The 17,006-nt window shown below is 42.7% G+C and overlaps 1 protein-coding gene and 1 pseudogene across 2 annotated transcripts; one reads left to right on the plus strand and one right to left on the minus strand.

Moving 5' to 3' along the window:
* Positions 1-1,830: 1,830 nt before the first annotated feature.
* Positions 1,831-17,000, minus strand: LOC129823896 (pre-mRNA-splicing factor SYF1-like). Of its 2 annotated transcripts, none has more exons than XM_055882980.1 (19): positions 16,864-17,000; positions 15,565-15,713; positions 14,303-14,426; positions 13,884-14,081; positions 12,074-12,208; positions 11,777-11,941; positions 11,138-11,282; positions 10,547-10,698; positions 9,896-10,015; positions 9,465-9,596; positions 8,901-9,032; positions 8,288-8,401; positions 7,835-7,997; positions 7,200-7,390; positions 5,225-5,347; positions 4,553-4,724; positions 4,153-4,279; positions 3,751-3,860; positions 1,831-2,508 (listed from the first exon to the last, which is right to left on the minus strand). In XM_055882980.1, the coding sequence occupies exons 1-19, from the start codon at positions 16,897-16,899 to the stop codon at positions 2,441-2,443; spliced, it is 2,556 nt and encodes an 851-aa protein (XP_055738955.1). In that variant the 5' UTR covers positions 16,900-17,000; the 3' UTR covers positions 1,831-2,440. The 2 variants fall into 2 exon arrangements, with proteins under 2 accessions (XP_055738955.1, XP_055738964.1); XM_055882989.1 differs by lacking the exon at positions 16,864-17,000 and adding an exon at positions 16,292-16,398.
* On the plus strand, positions 12,920-13,590 carry LOC129823912 (cerebellin-1-like; annotated as a pseudogene).
* Positions 17,001-17,006: the final 6 nt, after the last annotated feature.

Raw genomic sequence — 17,006 nt, forward strand, 5'->3', positions numbered from 1 at the left:
GCAGCATCTGGTCTCCCATCCAGGGCCTGACCAGGACCAACCCTGCTTAGCTTCAGAAGCAAGCCAGTAGTGGTATGCAGGGTGGTATGCTGCTGGCATAATGATGCATTTTGTAATGTATATGCAATGTAGACCTATACGTTTTAATTAAACAGGTGCATAAATGGCCTAGGTGCCATAAATGATAATGCAATGTAGGCATTTTTATCACAGGTCTCAAGTAGGCGTACTAAAATAAACTAAAATATGTACTAAAATAAACATGTGAAATAGGAGCCTAGGCCTTGATTTCTTTTCTTTACACGTTCCAGTCAATCCTCAAGCTTTGCAAACCACACAGAAAACACAGAATTCTCAGCAGGCACACAGATCTCCCAATCACATCACATGATGGCCTTGAAAGTTCCAAGAGCTCTCTCAGCAGTAACATTGTGACTACGTCCCAAATGGTACTCTATTCCTTATATAGTGCACTACTTTCGACCAGGGCCCATAAGGCTCTGATCAAAAGTAATACATATGTAGGGAAAATGGTGTCATTAGGGACGCAGCCTGTGAGAGGATTACCTCTCAACTATTTTCATCTAATTATGGAAGAGAAGAACGCTAAGGCCTATTTCTTTTCCGTTCCAGGGTGATTCCTTTCTCTGAATAACAAACCGATCACTTAAAACAGGAGATGGAAGCAGTGGTGCAGTGGTGAAACAAGTACCCAATTTTCATACTTATGTAAAAGTAAAGATACCTTAAAATAAAATAACTAAAGTAAAAGTCACCCAGTAAAATATTAATTGAGTAAGTCTAAAAGTATTTGGTTTTAAATGTACTTAAGGATCAAAGGTAAAAGTATAAATAATTTAAAATGTCTTATATTAAGAAAACCAGACGACACAATTTTATTTTTTTGTATTTTTTATTGACGTTTAGCCAGGGTCACAATTCAACACTCAAGACATAATTTACAAAGGAAGCATTTGTGTTTAGTGAGTCTGCCAGATCAGAGGCAGTAAGGATGACCAGGGATGTTCTCTTGTGTGTGAATTAGACAATTTTCCTGTCCTGCTAAGCATTAAAAATGTAACGAGTACTTTTGGGTGTCAGGGCAAATGTAAGGAGTAAAAAGTACATTATTTTCTTTTGGAATGTAGTGGAGTAAAAGTAGTCAAAAATAGAAATAGTAAAGTACAGATACCCCCCAAAACAACTTAGGTAGTACTTTAAAGTATTTTTACTTAAGTAATTTACACCGCTGGATAGAAGAGAATGCTAGGCCTATTTACTTTCCTGTTCTAGGGTTATTAATTTCCCTTCATAACAATACAAACAAATCAGTAAAAAAATGTTTTAAGGGTTAGTTTAGGTGGAAGTGTAAATTATATTACTTTAGGCTACAATACACAACATACTGCTCAGATCCAGTATATGATGCCACGTTCCTAATTCCTAAGAATTGTTGAATTCCAGCTAGTGTGAGTGCTAGAGAAAACAATAAGCCTGGGAGCATGACAAGGCTGTAAAATGTGTCTCTTGTTGCTTACAACTCCCAGCTCCAGTATCAATGAAATATTCCCTATTCACCCAGCATAACTACTCCCTGTTTTTCTAGGGCAGGAAACTCCCCTTTGTCTTTCTGCAGCAAAGCACTGCTGCACAGACCCGGTCAGTCATGGTGTTGGACTTACAGTAAGAGTTATGTCAGCAGTTTACACATCAAATTCATAGAACCATTGTGAATAGGCTCAAGGTCATGCAGGTTGAAATAATTGCAATGCCAAGACATACAATACCGTAGCAAACAGTGATTTCAACTGTCAAAAAAGAGCCACAGTGTTACCAATGCTAGTTTTGCTTTAATGCATCACTACATCAAGGAGTATTTGTAGAAAGAATTATAAGTGCTGCTAGGATACACTACTAGTAGATCTTTGTAGGTTGAAGGCGCTCTTTGGTTAAAGGGTTAATATGACATAAATAACAAGGAGGACCAAGGCACTCTTTATTATGATACTGTAGCATGTTCAATAGAACAAAATCTTAAAAACTACCTGACAAAAGTCATGCCAAAACATGTCAGAGGTTTTTACAATTTTGTTCTATTGAACATGCCATCGTAATTTGAACATGTTAACTTTGAAGTGTGCCTTGGTCCTCATGTTTAGAAGGAAAATTAGCATTTACATTGTTTTTTAGAAAGGAGCATTTCAATTGTTTTTAATAAGGAACATTTGAATTCTATTGATAAATCTCATTTTTATTCACAGATCTGGTGCAGACTTGACAATCTATGAATGTAGAGCAAGAACCCTTACAGTCAACAACAAAGAAAAGATAAATGACAAAGTTCACATTCCACACAATCTATTCTCATCATACATTTTACAGGGGTTGAAAAGGCTCCATTCGTGGACCAGGGAGCTCGTCAGTGATGTCATATCTGTATTCAATCTTCTCCTTCTTTCAGCCCTCCAAAGACAGCGGTGGGGACGGTCTTCTGTTCCAACTGCACCTCTGGAGGGAGAGACAAACATAATGAAAACACACATTTACATAAACACCATGCAGTGTCACCAGCAAAGCCGCATGACACCACCTCCTCCATGCTTCACTGTGGGAAACACATGCAGAGATAATCCGTTCACCTACTCTGCGACTCACAAAGACACAGCGGTTGGAACCAAAAATCTCAAATTTGGACTCATCAGACCAAAGGAGATATTTCCATTGCTCGTGTTTCTTGGCCCAAGCAAGTCTCTTCTTATTATTGTTGTCCTTTAGTAGTGGTTTCTTTGCAACAATTCAACCATGAAGGCCTGATTCACAGTCTCCTCTGAACAGTTGATGTTGAGATGTGTCAGTTACTTGAACTCTGTGAAGCATTTATATGGGCTGCAATTTCTGAGGCTGGTAACGCTAATTAACTTATCCTCTGCAGCAAAGGTAATTCTGGGTCTTCCTTTCCTGTGGCGGTCCTCATGAGAGCCAGTTTCATCATAACGCTTGATGATTTTTACAACTGCACTTGAAGAAACCTTGAAAGTTCTTGAACTTTTCCGGATTGACTGACCTTCATGTCTTAAAGTAATGATGGACTGTCGTTTCTCTTTGCTTATTTGAGCTGCTCTTGCCATAATATGGACTTGGTCTTTTAACAAATAGGGCTATCTTCTGTTTACCATCCCTACCTTGTCACAACACAACTGATTGGCTTAAATGCATTAAGGAAAGAAATTCCACAAAATAACTTTTAACAAGGCACACCTGTTAATTGAAATGCATTCCAGGTGACTACCTCATGAAGCTGGTTGAGAGAATGCGAAGAGTGTGCAAAGCTGTCATCAAGGAAAAGTGTGGCTACTTTGAAGATTCTCAAATATAAATACATTTTTTGGCTTACTACATGAATCCATATGTGTTATTTCATAGTTTGATGTCTTCACTATTATTCTACAATGTAGAAAATAGTACAAATAAAGAAAAACCCTTGAATGAGTAGGAGTCCAAACATTTGACTGGTACTATGTATGTATTATTATTTTTTCAATATTATTATTATTAGGGTTTTCAAGAAAACAGCTGAAACATTCAATCATCAAAACATTGCAGATAGAAATGTAAAGTATAAGGTTGGCATGGTTCTATATTCTGTGACAGAATCACTTTCTGCATCTACACAGTCCATTTCTATGTAAATGTTCTGTAGCATTGCTCCCTGCTCAACAGCCCCCCCCTCCCGGTGATGTTGTAACTCACCCTCTGGGCCCTGGTCTTCATCCTCATCCTCATCATCAATATCAATATCAATCTCATCAGGGTTGGCTTGTTTGGCCAGTTCAGCCAGCTCACTGCGTGACGTGTCACTCCTAAACAAACAGATTCACAATGACACACAGTGGTTAAGACCAGTATTGAACCACTTCTGCATTGTTGTATTTATATTAAATGACTGGCCACTTCCTGGGCCTGTTTCCACAAAGCGTCTCAAAGTAAGATTGCTGATCTAAGATCTGTCCATATTATCTTATTCATTATGATATTACATTTTAGATCAGCACTCCTATTCTGAGACGCTTTGGGGATACGGGCCCTGGTCTGCAGTTGGGGGTTTCAGAGGTCAAAGGAAAGGATGCTAAATGGGTGGGGGGGGTGACAGACCTGACGAAGAGGATCTTCTCTTTGAGTTTGGGTTTGTCCTGTTCAGCCTCGGCGGCCAGCAGTTGGGCCTGCTGCTCCAACAGTTTCATATCATCCAGCCCCATCTGGCCCGGGGCAAGATCTGAGACTGCACACACACACAGAATCACAGAGTTAGATACAAAGGTACACCCTAACCCTGATTTAGCCCTAACTCTAATCTAGTCTACAGATGTGAGAATGACACTTCAAAATCAACATATGAGATGAATCAATTAATCAATCTCTTATAGGAAAAATATATAATGCTTGATAAGGTTGTGCCATCATTGGAGACCAAAGGTGTTTGTGTGTGTTTTGTGTGTGTGTGTGTGCGTGCATATGTGTGCATGCATGCGCGTGTGTGTGTGTGCATTCTTACTGGTGCCGGTGGCGTTGGTGGTGGCCTTCATCATCTGTGAGGACATGAAGTTGACCTGTGTGTTATACGTGGCCTGGACGCTGCGCTTGATCCGCAGCATCTCCCGGATAGTGTCTTCATTCCCATGGCGGATCTCAAACTCCTTCCATGTCTGCCAGAACGTGGCCGTCATCTGAAACAAACACACACAGGGAGTGAAACATTTTATCGCTACTGAACACGAACCTGTGTTTCCACCAAAATGAGGAAAGGACTGAAACAGAGAATGACTACATGGATTGTCCAATAAGAACAGCTTGTTTTTCGTTCAACAACGTTTTCCTACGGTGTGCGTTACAGCTGGGACGATAAATCAAAAATCATCGACACCGAGCATACCGATAACTTACCGCAGGCATTTTGCTTCTATCATTAATTGCGATAAGTAGCCTACAGTAGAGAAATGTGAAGTTTGAAATTAAATACGTTTGCTGAGTGATTGTTAATGGCACAATTGATGGCTACAACTATCAAACTAGTAGTAGTGGTAGTACATTAATGTTATAAGCATATCGCTCTATTTATTGTTATCGCATCAATTCAGGCAATTTATCGTGATACGGATTTTTGTCCATATTGCCCAGCTCTAGAGTGCACTAATGAACAGGACCCTGGGTCAGTGTGAGAGCTCACCCTTGGGTCACAGATCTGAGAGCAGTAGGAGTATATGGCTCGTCCCCGGTCGATCTCGCCCAGTTTGCTCTCCATGTCAGCGAAGCGCAGACACATGTCCCTGGAGTGTTCGTCTGGAAGCACCTGGAAGAAAACAACATATGATATTATATATTGGAATATATTAGCTGCATAACCATATACAGCTTAACAATGAATAAAAAACACGTGATTAATTTAGGGGTGTCCAACTCATTTTGCCATGGGGGCTGCATTCGTTCTTCAACAAGGGCCGCACTGAAAATGTGTTATCTTTTTCACTGTCAGAATTAGCAAAACATTTTCCAATATCCATCTTTTGGAAAATGTTTAATGCTCACTGACTGTCTAGCTTTTATTTCATTGATTATTAGCATGCTGGAGACAGTCATGAAACGGGTATGAATGTAGGTCCCTTATCATTTTCACAACATTTATATTTGGTTTTAGTCATTTGAAAGTATATTGAGTTTCCCCCCCCCCCCAAAAATGGAATATATATAAGTTTGGACACACCTACTCATTCAAGTTTAAATATTTTTTTACAACTATTTTCTACATTGTAGAATAACAGTCAAGACATCAAAACTATGAAATAACGCATATGGAATCATGTAGTAACCAAAAAAGTGTTAAACAAATCAAAATATGTTATATTTGAGATTCTTCAAAGTAGCCACCCTTTGCCTTGACAGCTTTGCACACTCTTGGCATTCTCTCAACCAGCTTCATGAGGAATGCTTTTCCAACACTTAACACTTGAAGGAGTTCCCACATATGCTGAGCACTTGTTGGCTGCTTTTCCTTCACTCTGAAGTCCTACTCATCCCAAACCATCTCAATTGGGTTGAGGTCAGGTGAATTTGGAGGCCAGGTCATCTGATGCAGCACTCCATCACCCTCCTTCTTGGTCAAATAGCCCTTACACAGCCTGGAGGTGTGTTTTGGATCATTGTCCTGTTGAAAAACAAATGATAGCACAAACCAGATGGGATGGCGTATCACTGCAGAAGGCTGTGGTTGCCATGCTGGTTAAGTGTGCCTTGAATTCTAAATAAATCATAGACAGTGTCACCAGCAAAGCAACCCCACACCATCACACCTCCTCCTCCATGCTTCATGGTGGGAACCACACATGCAGCGATCATCCGTTCACCTACTATACGGCTCACAAAGACACGGTGGTTGGAACCAAAAATCTCAAATTTGGACTCATCAGACCAAAGGACAGATTTCCATCGGTCTAATGTCCATTGCTCATGTTTCTTGGCCCAAGCAATTCTCTTCTTCATATTGATGTCCTTTAGTAGTGGTTTCTTTGCAGAAATTTGACCATGAAGGCCTGATTCACGGAGTCTCCTCTGAACAGTTGACGTTGAGATGTGTCTGGTACTTGAACTCTGTGAAACATTTATATGGGCTGCAATCTGAGGTGCAGTTAACTCTCATTCACTTATCCTCTGCAGCAGAAGTAACTCTGTGTCTTCCTTTTCTGTGACGGTCCTCATGAGAGCCAGTTTCATATTAGCGCTTGGTTTTTGCAACTGAACTTGAAGAAACTTTCAAAGTTCTTGAAATTTTCTGAATTGACTGAGCTTCATGTCTTCAAGTAATGACGGACGGTTGTTACTCTTTGCTTATTTGAGCTGTTCTTGCCATAATATGGACTTGGTCTTTTACCAAATAGGGTTATCTTCTGTATACCACCCCTACCTTGTCACAACAAAATTGATTGGCTCAAATGCATTAAGGAAAGAAATTAACAAGGCGCACCTGTTAATTGAAATACATTCCAGGTGACTACCTCATGAAGCTGCTTGAGAGAATGCCAGGAGAGTGCAAAACTATCAAGGCAAAGGGTGGCTACTTTGAAGTATCTCTTTTTTTACTCAAACCACCTGCAGGCCCTGATTTAGACTATTGAGATGCACCTGTGTGTGCGCCACTACACTCTTACCTCGATGGCTTTCTGGTAGATAGCTCTGGTGTAGGTGACGCCGTAGATCTCTGCAGCCCTCTTGATGTAGATGTTGAACATATGATGCCTCTCCGTGTTGTCCACCGCCTGCGTGGCTCTTTCGTACACCGCCATGGCATGACGCGCCAACCCAAACTCCTCCTCCAGTTTGGCGTACAGCAGGTAGATGGCTGTCAATCACAACAGAAAATAGTTCACTCGTCATTCCTGTAGCTGGGGGGATAGTACCACATAAATAAGAGGCCATTGTTACAATAGATACCAGCAGCAAACTGAAAAATACACGAACACCCTTTTCATACTATCATGCCAACCTGAACCGTACGGAGCTGGCTCGGTCATGGTCTTTTAACATCTGTCATTCCCAGCACGGTTCCTGCAAATGTGGTGGATGTGTAACCAGGCCAGCACAGTACAGCTTGTCTTGGTAGTGTGAAAAGGGCAGTATTTTCCTTGGTGCTTCTCAGTAGCTAAAAAGCAACTGTGATGGTGACTTTGTTTTATCAGTCAGGAAATTATTTTTTGCATCATACTTCAACAGACATGCAACACCTCACAAACATGCATTAGACATAAAAACATACAGAAGTCACGTAGACAACAAAGTCCCTTACTCTTGGCGAACTTGGCTGGACAGCCATCCAGCGCCTGCTCAAACAGGTCCCGGGCCCTCTCCAGCTTCTTGCCACCGTAGCGGTCGATGAACTTGGTGAGGTAGGTGTTCCAGATGTCATAGACGTTGGGCCACCTGAAGAGGGCGATGCCGCGCTCGTACGCCTGTAGAGAGCGCATGGAGACCGTCAGCAACGGGGATTTAACAACTGATCAAAATGCTGTGGTTTTAAGGGTGGAGGCACGGTCAGGGTCTTGTTCAGTAGGGTACTCTGCCCTGAACACGACCCAGTTTGAATGCAGTATGAGTTAGTGTTGATATGCTAGGCTGTGAAACGTTAGACTGGTCCCAGTTCAGGCATCGTGATAATGACCATAAGAGTTGTCAAGACAGCACAACTGAACTGGGACCAGGCTAGTGAGATGTGTGCAGCAGGGCAGGTGGACGGTGTCACCTTGAAGCTCTCCTCAAAGTAGTTGTGCTCCTCCAGGAACATGGCGTAGTTGATGATTATCTGGGGTGTGGCTATGCGCAGGTCAATGATGCGGTCGTACACCGCCTTGGTGGACTGACGGGGAGAAACGACCAATACAAAAGGCAGGGTTGTTAGTTATATCGTATGGTCATTACATGCGTTGTTGTTACACGTTTTGGTTGTTTCATTGTTTGGTCCCTAAAACTGGGTCATCACTATGCACAAGATGCATTTTCAGTTTCTCCTGTTCTAACACGATTTAATCTGAAAGAAGAGCTCATGGAATACGCCAACCGTATAAACCTAAACAATGTTAATCAATCCAATCCAGAAACCATGATGAAGGATACTTGCTGCCGAAATGTTGGTTGACTATTGTTAGGCTGCGTATACACAGGTAGCCCCATTTTGATCTTTTGACCAATAAGATGAGATCTTTTGCCAATAATGGGGCAAAAGATCCGATTTGGGCTGGCTGTGTAAACGCAGTCTTAGATGTTTTGCATCAAAGCTACCTTCTTTTCCTTTCTAAAGCAGTGCAATTGAAACACAACGAAGACAGATACCTTAGAGGGAAATATGAAGAAAGTACCTGGAAGGTTCCCATACTCTCCTCCAGGTCAGCCAGCATGGACCAGACCTTCAGAGACTTGTACACTCTGTTCTGCACCGGCTCTGACACGTCAAAGTACTCCGCCTTCTTGGATGGGATGGCAGTTGCTTTCTACACAATTGGAAAGAGAGAAAGTCAAGGGATATTTACACAGACATGCATCCAGTACTTATTCATCCCCCCTGTAACTATTCCCCGGCTCGTTGCTGTAAATGAGAATGTGTTCTCAGTCAACTTACCTTGTAAAAGAAGGCTTAAATAAAAATAAATAAAAATGTGCATCTATAGACAGAATATTTGAAACTCTGAGAAGAGCAGTCTGCATCATAGAATTTGAGATTAGATGAGGGTATTCATTGATTGAAGTTATTAAATAGATAGATTAAAAACGCAAGTACAGATCAGCTGCCCACACAGCAACGTTAAGCAGTTTAAAACACATAAGAAATAATTCTGGATGACAGAAAAGCACAAATGTAAGTGTCTTTGGAGTGTGTGACAGATAGTGGGTCAGTATTTGTTGTGCCTATGTTTCCTTCTCACCCTCAGTATACGTAGCGCCTGTTCGTAGTTCTCATGGCGTAGCTCCATCTCTCCGTATTCACACCACACGCCAGCCAGGTCGTCAACCTGCTTGTAGTTCACCTTGGTGGCTTTCTCAAAGATGGTCCGTGCCTGATGGTTGGGAAAAGTGGAAAAAGAGAAAGAACATTAAAAAAAATTAACTTAACTTCCTCTTGGGTTGAAGGAGTAAATCTATGTTGTTGTCACCCTAAGTAGGGAGAAGACCTGGGTAAATACTTTACTAGGCTTGCTTGGCGAGCTTGCAATGAAACCAATGGAATAGTCCCAAAAGTGACAATTCTAACCATCTGGCACTCCAGACAGGCACAAATGAACACTTGAAATATTTAAAAGATTTTAAATACAATTTCAACCCACGTGGAATGGGGAAACCTTAGTTTGAGACTCACGTCGTCTAGCTGCTCGTTCTCCTCATAGAACTTGGCGAAGGAGACCCAGAGAGAGCTGGGTTTCCCTGTAGCCTTCATAGGGTCTACAGTCTGAACTGCCTCTGTGTAGGTGTTGATGATCTGAAAAAGAGGTTAAGACACACCTTCTATACACTGTACATGTATGTGAGGAAGAGCATGCAAGGTACCTATTGCCAGCTAGAAAGACTAAGAAACAATTAGAAACGTGAAATCTGTAAACATGATTAATCGCTACTCTCTACCAATAACACAGATGTCAACTAGCTCGGTAAAGAACTGTTTTTCAGGATTTTCACATTATAATGGCGGCCTGAACCATACTGCGCTGGCTCGGATATTTTCATTTCACATCACGGTTCCAGCTAGAACAGTGGATGCGGAACCAGGACAGCGCAGTACACCTCGGTTCAGTAGTATAAAATGGGTATTAGAGACAGAGCCAAGGAGATGACACCGAGTCAGACTAGGGCTAAGAGCTCAGGGCCTGTATCCACAAAGGGTCTCAGTGTAGGAGTGCTGATCTAGGATTTGGTCCCGTCTGTTCATATAATCATATTCAGTATGATCTAAAAGGCTAAACTGATCCTGGATCAGCACTCCTACTACGTGCCCACTTCTGGTTTCTGCTACCTGTCGTGGTTTCCCCTCGTACAGTTTGACCCTCTTATGCCACTCGTGGACGTTGTGGGGGTTCTGTCTCAGCAGCACACTGTTCAGCAGGAGGGGCCTGCGGGCGATCAGCTGCTCAAAGCGGGCCAGACGCAGCTCCAGGTCTATGTTCTCTGAGAAGGAAAGGAAACACGAGTTGAGCACGACGACAAAGGCAAAGCATTCACTTACGGCTGTGATCCCCCCCCCCCCCCCTGTAATCTTTATTTACACAGGTTATTCTCGTTGAGATCAAATCTATTTTTGCGAGAGATTGTGATACTCCACAATCCAGACACACTGGGTGCATCTCAATACTCTAAAATGGCTGGCTTCCCAAGACTACTTTCCTTCGGTTACATTTACGTGTTATGTTGAAGGAACTAGCGCACCGGCATTTCCCTGCACCTTTTAGACCGGCTGTAAACTGGGTACGTGACAAATAACATTTTTTACTCAAAGTACCAGCCAGGATTGGATTAACAGTAATCGATCTCCCTTTATACAGTTACTTCAGATCCGAGCAGGAGATGCGGAGCATGACATCACTTTAGACTATTGAGATGCGCCCACCTTCTTCATCTTTCCCCATCTCGGAGGTAGTCTCCATCTTGGCAGCGATCATGCTCTCCTCAAACTGGGCGTAGCTGTCGAACACCTGGGTGAAATCTCTCACCGTCACCACCGTCAAGATGGCCTCCTCATACACATCACGAGCCTGGTGGGCCACAACACACAAGCATTCAAATTAGTCTGTGTGAGTATGTGTGCGTGCATCCCAAAAACAGTGAATATATTTGGTAACACTTTATTTGAACTACATAACAATGTCGTAAAGCTTCATAACATGCATGATAGCTAGTCAAAACATGTCAAATATATATTATGACAAGGTTATGGTGGTGAGTTACCCTACAATCCTACATAATTTCTGTGGCAGCAGGTAGCCTAGTGGTTAGAGCGTTGGACTAGTAACCGAAAGGTTGCAAGATTGAATCCCCGAGCTGACAAGGGAAAAATCTGTCGTTCTGCCCCTAAACTGCCACTGTTCCTAGGCCGTCATTGATAATAAGAATTTCTAATGACCCTGATGCATGCCGACAAAGTCAAAAGTGGACTATAAAGATGACATTGTCTATAGGACTCTGGTCAAAAGTAGTGCACTACAAAGGGAATAGGGTGCCATTTGGGATGCATAATCCAGACCAGTACCTTTTCAAAATGTCCACTGCGAATGTAGTAGTCAGCCAGGGAGCACCAGAGTTTGCCCAGCTGGTCTGTGAAACGAGTGAGGCCTCCACGGATGATGGCCCCAACATTCAGAGAGTTCACCTTGTCTGGGTTCTGAGAGATCAGGTCACACAGCTCGTGCCATAGCTGTTAGATATCAACCACACAGCAACATGGGGATAACGTTAGATATCAACCACACAGCAACATGGGGATAACGTTAGATATCAACCACACAACAACATGGGGATAAGGAGGATGAGCCAGACGTGGTCTTACCTGGTAGTTAGACTTGCCCTCTTTGGACACAAAGCTCTCATCGTTGACAACGGCTGCCAGACGCACCGCTGCTTCATCCAGCTTGCTGCAGGAACGCAGGTAATCTATGTACTCCTCTGCATTCTCTGGGGACAGCTGCAGAGAAAGAAGGGGAGAGAGTCAAATCCAGGGGGCTGTTGCAGAAATAACTTTTGTCATTTTGAGAAATATAGACTTGTGGCACAGTAGAACTCACTTGACAACCAATATATAAATGTAGCTTTCTTAATCAACCATTTATCTAATAACTCTGGAATACCACACTGCTGCTTGTGTGGAAGACTAGAAAATGCATTAAGCCGAGAGAAAATCTTTTGAACGCATGTATATTGTCCTGTCCATTCCTTCAAATAATTACAAGGACTAAAGAAATCTCTAGGGTTATCAGGGTAATGTATAGTTCATTCCAATATGAACCCTAGAGGTCAGAGGTCTCCTGACCCAAATATTCCGAAAATCTTTCAGATTTCTAATGATATAGGATTTGGAGATAACACACACAAAGCTACCATCGCTGCAATGTTATCACACGTTCGGCAACTCTAGGGACAGGGCCAGAAAGTAAGCTTTGTCCAAGCCAGAACAGCACAATCTAGGTACAAAATCACAGACAGTCTGATTTACGGACTAATAAGGTTGAATAAAGAACGATAAAACCAACATTACAAGGACTAACTTCCAGTCTACTGGATCGTGTCAAACCTGGCTGTATAAAAAGAAGCTGAGAAAACTCTGGAATCAAAACAGGTTAGGCCTACTCAGGACCAATACGGTTTACTCCGAAGGGTATCAGAACCCAGGTGAAGGATGAAGGCTACTGCATTTCTGATGGCGTCTCTGAGCTGCTGTCTGTCACTTGCACAGGAGGACACCCCAATGACTGAACATGAGGCGGAATGCACTGCAGAACTACAGAACTCACGCTACATGTTGACTCTAATTATAGAACTCGGAGTCATGGAGGAGAAACTGCAAACCACAGTGGAAAAAACTGCAAACCACGATGGGAAAAACTAGGAGCCATGGAAACCAAGCTAAAAGTCATCGAGGGCCAGCTTGAGGAGCTGAGAAATAAAGAGAAGACAAAGGTGCTCTTTTCCGCTGTCCTGAGAGACTGGAAAAATAGGGCCCTTCAGCCAAGACGCTAACCTGACCTACAGCAAGGTCATCACTAACATCGGCAACGCCTAAAGCCCCCAGCACAGAAGTGTTTGCAGCCCCTGTAAGAGGGGTCTACTACTTCAGCTTCTTCTTTCAGGCTGGAGGATCTGAAGACTCCCACACATCCCTGTTCAAGAATGGAGAGTGTCTGCCTATTACATCTGACCCCAAGTCTAGTACTGATACAGCAGATAACGGCGGTAACGCAGTCACGCTACAGCTGGAGGTGGGAGATCAGGTCTACATACGCCTAAGGGCCAATGCACGTGTGGCCTTCTCACACTTCCTTTAATGGTTTTCTGCTCAGCCAAGTGTGAGCGGCACATTGCCTGCTTTCACACATTTATTGGTAGCACTGTCATCTATTCCAGGCCTACCTTCTATGTTGCGTGATAGCTTGTCGGTTTCCGATGTGATGTGTGGTTGGTGTTGTTATAATCTCATAACCAGGACACATTCTTATCACCATGGTTGAAATTAAATAAAGTGTTTATTAATGTGAATTTTGATTTATCCTGTGACTGTCTTCCATAAAGAGAGGCTTCAGGTGCTTCAGCCTTGGTTGTAGTTCAATCACAGAGGAGCAAATCTTCTAGAAATGTCCTTTTACCTTGAGGTACCTGCGATAGACACGGATGGCGGTCTCAGGCAGGGGCAGGTTCCGGGCAAAGCGGAGGTACAGGGGCCAGATGCGAGGGTGCTGAGTGACGGGCAGGGCTCGGAGTGCTCGGTCAAACGTGCGTCTGCTCCTGGTGATCTTACACTGAGCTACCAGGAACTGGCAGTAGTCCAGCCAGATCCTCGGCATCTAGGACAGCCACGGGAAGAACAAGTTATGTGGGATGCTATTCCTACAATCTCAGACGACAAAATCTACTTCCAAGTTTAAAAAAAAAATACTCTCACACACATAAATGTACTCTGTCATAGTCTGTGCCAATGAATGGACAATGATATTCCTCAGAGTTTGTGTGAGTATTTTCTCTTCACAATGGATGGACGGACAACAGGACATAAGCACTAGCCTACCTTGTGCATGAAAACCAGTGCTCTTTCATGGCAGTTGTTGATCTCCTCATAGGCTGGCTCCGTGATGCACTTCCCTTTGACCTGTTTCCGTCTCTCTCTCAGGTAGTTGTACCATAACTTGTAACTGCAAGGTCACGTATGAACAATCCGTGAACATTTAGCAATGCCTAAAACCCTAGCCCAGACACTGGTATGGTATTCAATAACAACCATTGTACTGTTTCAAATAAACCTAGATTATGGGATGATTTCCCAGAGACTGATTGACAAATGTTTAAGTCCAGGACTAGGTTTAAGATGTCTAAACATCAGACTGTTACCATGGTTATTCCATGGATATCAGTCTGAATGAAGTCACTGTAAAAAATATGTAATATTCTCTGTAAGCCAGAAAGTTGAATACAATGATATTTAAACATACGGTTGTCCATGCTGTTGGTTAATTTGGCGGTAGGAAGTGGAGATAGGGTAACCACAGGAAAGTGTTGTTTACCTTCCTTTTTGCAGCGTCGGAAGGTTCCGTTGCTTGTATTTTCCATCTACTGACGCAGTTCACATTATTCACAATATGTAAACAATAGCCAAATGTAACCGAATGTTGCTGACCAAAGCCCATTCCCTCGCAATCAGCTGGAAGTTTGCCAGCTGTTTGCGTGGGGCAACGTTTGGTCGGTGCTTTGGTTAAACTCGGCCATTGTTGATATATTGCGTAAGTTGCGTGCAAATTGTGTCAGCATTGAAAATACAAAACAAAAATACAAACTGACATACAGACCAGCGTACTGAAAGTCAGGTTAATAACACTACTCTGTGGATATTTTGTCTCAGATTACATCCTACATTAGGACAAAATCAGCAGACAACTGGTCAAGTACGTTTAAATAAAGTTTATTCACCAATCTGATTTGTGATGGGACTGTTCACAAAAAGTGAGTCTACATGTTAGAGACGAGAGAGGAGTCTTCCACTCTCGGATTCGTTGAAAGGCTAGTTCAAGATGTGTCCTGGAAACCGTCCTTATATGTGCAACAGTAACTGTCCGTGAACATGTTCCTGTCTCTAGTTACAGACAGACTACAAACAGTCTGGGACATCACAGTATTTTCCATGAACCTTTACCAGTGTTTTCTTATTCTGGCCCTGGGCACCCAGGGGGGTGTATTTTGGGGCAAAAACAAAACAATACACGGCACCCTTTTGGGTCCCCAGGACCAGGATTGGGAAACACTGCACCTAGCTAGATGTAGAAACTGTGCCTCCACCTGCCAGGTAGCTCTTTCAGAGCTCGTTCATAGATCATGTTGAGGATGGACTTGACGCCATTCTGTTTGAACTCGATGTAGCGCATCCAGCACTTGACCGAGTACGGATTCCTGATGATCTCCTCCTCATAAGGCAGGTCATCTTCCTCCTGAAAAAGCCCACCACCAACACAGCAAAACGGTCAACGGGAAGCCTTCTCTCCTTGGAACAACGTTGGACTCCTTTGAAAAACGCTGCACTATTCTCGGAACTAGTGCAACGTTGTTCGAAGGATAGAAACGGCTACAAGTAGGCCGGACAATAGAACGAGTCAAAATTCACCCAAGGCTGAAAAATGGCAAAATAACGTTGACTAAGCTGGACCACTAGCGCGAGCCCATAGCAAATGAATGGAATAGAACATTCGCAGAGCCTCTTCTGACTGGAGTGTCGCTTAGAATTCAATTTCGTGTAAATGGCACCAAAAATGTATCCCTTTTTATTTTACCACTACAATCTATTCTTAGATAGTAATGTAGAAAGTAAACATCCGCACCTCGATGGTGCCAGGTGTGCTTATGTCTGCATAACGAGGAAATAGGGAAAACAGCGACCGAGGACAGCCGAGTACGCGGCCCAAATTTAGCAATTGGAAAGAGGAGATTATCCTGATTAAAATGGTATCCGACTTGAAAAAAAATCGAAATATACACATTGCGAGATATTTGGCAAAATAGACAGACATACCTATACTTCCCTATAGGAAACAATGGGACGACCTCAGAGTTCCATGAGTACGTTTTTGTTGTTGTTTACATTTTAACTACCAGCAACGTGGGCAGTTCTCATTGCCAACAATAACAAAACAGGCACTGTGGCGTAGACCAATAGGCTGGGAATAATAGAACGTTCGTAAGGCAAATTGGTGCTACGGTGCTCAATCTAACGAATAGGAGGAGCTGGCAGGCCGAAAAATGCCCTAAATTAAGCCCTGTTTTTTTCGTGATTACTTCAAAGCTACGGCAAGCAGCTGGAACATACGGTAAAATTATGAAATGAACTCGCTTTTATCAGAAAAACATTGTTAAACATTTATGTGTCCAGCCTACTACAATATGATGTAAAGTCACACACAGTAAGTAGCCTGTACAGTATCTCAAGGAACAATCATCTAGATACGTGTTATTGTCAGATAGATATAACGTTTGTTAGCCGGTGCATTCAAATCGACACATCCGAGTTCGAGGAGGCCGCAGACATATTACAGCATGCTGAGAACAATTCCACAACAAAGTATCAATATTCATGAAATAACTTACAAACATGACGTCCGGTTTCCCATTTAGAGAGGGCATTATTGTTTTTATGATCAAAATTAACACCCGTAGTATCAAAAGTACCCCAAAATGTATATATTGTTACTAAACTTCCTGACTCCTCCAACGTGTTCAGAACGTAGAAT

The sequence above is a fragment of the Salvelinus fontinalis genome, chromosome 2 (assembly GCF_029448725.1).
Source record: "Salvelinus fontinalis isolate EN_2023a chromosome 2, ASM2944872v1, whole genome shotgun sequence".
NCBI classification, from domain to species: domain Eukaryota; kingdom Metazoa; phylum Chordata; class Actinopteri; order Salmoniformes; family Salmonidae; genus Salvelinus; species Salvelinus fontinalis.